At 49.5% G+C, this 3,516-nt stretch overlaps 2 protein-coding genes across 2 annotated transcripts; one reads left to right on the top strand and one right to left on the bottom strand.

The window, feature by feature from the left end:
- Positions 1-1,254: 1,254 nt before the first annotated feature.
- Pmar_PMAR022051 (conserved hypothetical protein) lies at positions 1,255-1,887 on the bottom strand (the record flags this gene model as incomplete). The annotated part of the gene is made up of 1 exon (XM_002787102.1): positions 1,255-1,887. The coding sequence occupies one exon, from the start codon at positions 1,885-1,887 to the stop codon at positions 1,255-1,257; it is 633 nt and encodes a 210-aa protein (XP_002787148.1).
- Positions 1,888-2,839: 952 nt separating this feature from the next.
- Positions 2,840-3,010, top strand: Pmar_PMAR022050 (hypothetical protein; the record flags this gene model as incomplete). The annotated part of the gene is made up of 1 exon (XM_002787101.1): positions 2,840-3,010. The coding sequence occupies one exon, from the start codon at positions 2,840-2,842 to the stop codon at positions 3,008-3,010; it is 171 nt and encodes a 56-aa protein (XP_002787147.1).
- Between the last annotated feature and the right edge of the window lie 506 nt (positions 3,011-3,516).

Below are 3,516 nucleotides of genomic sequence, written 5' to 3'. Positions count from 1 at the left end.
CGAAAATATGGCCTATTCTTCGCCGTTCTTAAGCGTCCGGTTCGCCTTGTTCTTGACTTCAGCTATGGTAGCATTGATGGTGTCTATGCAGCTCGTGTAAGATGGCTCCTGTTCTTCTTGGGAATCTCTGGCTGCGAGATCTCTATCTCGAGCCTCGCGACTAGGGACCGGGCGTGCTTGAGTACCCTCGAAGTCGTCTTCATCGTCGGAATACGACGCCCAAGACCTCGCTGGACTTACTGAAGCATTGACCTCGGCTGATGTCAAAATTAAGGGAGCGCTTAATGATGCAGCTGGAGCGGTGCGGGAGGCGCCCCGGCGAAGTTCTTCTTGCGGCGAGGACGAGGATTGAGTCAATCCAGCTCTCAGAAATAACGTTCCTAAGATCCCGCCGAGACTTGGAAAAATGTTCCTAACGAGCGATTATAATGGGGAAATCCCGAAAATGGGCCGAAAATATGTTCCTAACCGTTTTGAAAGTCCAAAATTCGTTCCCTCCGGGAACATTTCAAGTTCCTCGATGACTCCCTGGTCTGGGAGCCTGCGACAGTCCATCCATTCCACTTTGCCTGCGGGCCCGACTTCAGCCGCTCCGCATCCTACGTTCGCATGAATGGCTAACCGGCCTCCTCTTGGTCTTCCCCCAGCCGCCTCCGTCCTGCTTCCGTCCGTGTAGAACTGCCTGGTCTTCCTGACTGCCTCTGGGTTGCCCTCCCGGTCAATGTCAAGGACAGTTCCTGTCAGTCCCGGCTGTACGCTATCTGGTTGCTGACCCTCAAGTACCTCCCCCACATATGGCCTGAGACGCTTAGTGTCCTTCTTCGAGAAGCCCCATCCATTTGTATATAGGGCACTCTTCACTACTCTTCTGACGATTGATTGGTCAATCCTGTCCCATGTCGTAACCCGTCCGATAAGGACTCCAGGAGCCAATTAAAGTGCTAAGCCTTTCCGGGTTCCAAATCCACGGCGACAAATCCAGGTTCCACATCCAAGGGTCGGTTTCCCACCCATGCTCCATTAAAGTGATGCTACTCGGAAAGGTCGACTTTCTGGGCAAATTTTCCAAGACTCTTTCCCGGGCGACGTTTATCGAATTAAAGTAGCAATGTGGAAAATGAACCCCAGCTTGGAAAAAGTTCGGTCCTTGGAAAACGCAACACCGCGCACGCTGCGCGCGGCATGCCTGAAACTCACACAATGTACTTATACTCGAGTAATAACATCTGACTACTAACTAATCAGAGGATACATCTACTGCTCGGAGTTCTCGGATGAGGAGCCGAGACCATCATCATCATCATCGTCATCATCTATATCGATGTCGGAATCCGGCTCCTCTTCTCTTTCGATGTTGTTGGCAATGAAGAAGTTGCGCAAGGCTACACAAGCTCTAATGGCGTTACTAGTGAGCACCATCGAGGTCTCTCCTGTTAGCCTCGGCCCCCTGATGCGCAAGTCCTTCAGGCACCTGAGTTGGCTTTTCAAGACCCCTATGCATCGCTCAACGACACTCCTCGTTCGTCGATGCCTCTCGTTGTACGCCCTCTCTTGAGCAGATAGAACTCGTCCACCAGCCTTAGACACAGGAGTTTTGAGGAAGTCGCTTGCTCGATATGCACTGTCGCCAAGTAACACAACGTCACGATTGTCCGGCCGCCATCCACTCTCCAACCTTCTACCAAGTGTCGAATTACGGAAAACTCGACTGTCGTGCACTCTCCCACCCCATCTTGTGGTGAGGGAACAGATCTCTAAAGAGCTAGTACAAACCACTTGGCAGTTGAGGGAATGAAAATGATGCCGATTGAGGTAGCTGTCTTCTCCCAACTGTGGAGGGTGGACCTTCACGTGAGTTCCGTCCACGCATCCCCAGACGTTGACCATCCCCGCGACAGCACGAAAACCATCTATTGAATCTTGTAGAGCTTGACCACTGGGAATAACGATATACCGAGGACAGAGGCGTTTGACCACCGCTTCTACGAAACGCCTCACGACCGTACATACTGTAGCCGCTGAGACCCCATGAGCATCGCCAACGGTCTGGTATAGCGAACCGCTTGCTAGAACCCGCAATCCAATTGCCACTTGTTGATGGATAGATAAAGCGAAACCGACTCTGCGTTGTTGGCCCTCACTGTGACAGAGTTCGGGCCCTAAATCATCACATAGCAACTGCAGCTGCGCAGGGCTCAGACGGAACCTTGCTTCGGCAAAACCTACTTGAGGCCCAGACATGTTGCACCGCGGTCTTACGAGGTAAGGACGTATGACTTGCTCGTCGGAGTCGGACGATGAGTTCGAAAATACTGTGGAGAAGCTCATAGCTCGGCAATATGGAAGAGAGAGCTACTTCTTTTTCATATGCATAGAGTGGTTCAACGTACGTCGAAGCACCCCCCCCCACTCTCAATCCCTTGATCCTCCAACTGTGCGCTCCCTGTACTCACCATGCCGTACGCCAAGGCCAAGCAGAGCGCTGTCGCAGCTAAGCGCGCGATTGCCGCGAAAGAGAGAATGCAGTTCTTGCAGCTCATTGAGGCCAACTACACTGAATTAGACGGGAAGTTTGATTCCGTGTACTCTACACGGACACGGTGTACACGGTGTACACCAAAGAGACTCGAGATGAATGTTGGAAGGCTATCGCTGCTACGATCATCGGTGATGGCCTTTCTACTTTGTGGGGACCCTTGAAAGAGTCTTTCAACGGCTTTCGGGAAGAGTTTTATTACTCATTGTTATGCCACAATATTATAGTATTTTTCAGGTTTTATGGTTCTGTGGTTCTGTGAGAACCGTTCTCAGTTTAATTTCCTTCAGTTCACACTTGTTAATGGTAGAACGTCAAGACCCCCGCGAATTCGACGCCATGCCATATTTCGACACGGAGATGCGTCAGATGCGAGTTCTTTACTCCAAGAAAATTACTCTTCAGACTGAAGACTTCAGTGTGACACCCAATGAAGCTGAGCCTCAACTGCTGAGATGCACAGGACGCCAATAAATTGTAAACTCGAACCATTTAACGTTTTGGGGACCAGTCAAATCTCGTCAAGGTAACAGAGGTAATGCATTTGTGTACGAATCCAACAGGTAAACTGCACATCTTGGATATATTTGCCATTTCACGGAATTTGACACATTTCCGGGTCACCCGGTACTTAGGGTACTAGCCTAGTACTACTAGTCTAATTATTAGACTCTAATACCCCAAGAAGTGGCTACAATTCAATTACTCCAGTACTAAGTACTACCAGTAGCAGTAACAACGTGTTTCTTGGAGAAGGCTGAAATCGATCAGTGTATCTAGGATGTTCAGCGAGCGTCGATAAGTGTTCAAATCATTTAAATTAAATGACAAGCTTCGAGCATTTGGCCTGTCTAGTCAATTGGTACAACGGGATGGCCACAATAGGAGTAATTAGTATCACTAATTACTCAGTGATCTAATATAGAAGCGAATCTGTGCGTCGTACTATTATTCGACTCATATACTCAAACTCAAACGGT

Source organism: Perkinsus marinus (assembly GCF_000006405.1).
Source record: "Perkinsus marinus ATCC 50983 genomic scaffold scf_1104296930340, whole genome shotgun sequence".
NCBI classification, from domain to species: domain Eukaryota; phylum Perkinsozoa; order Perkinsida; family Perkinsidae; genus Perkinsus; species Perkinsus marinus.
This window is presented reverse-complemented; position numbering and strand designations above follow the sequence as displayed.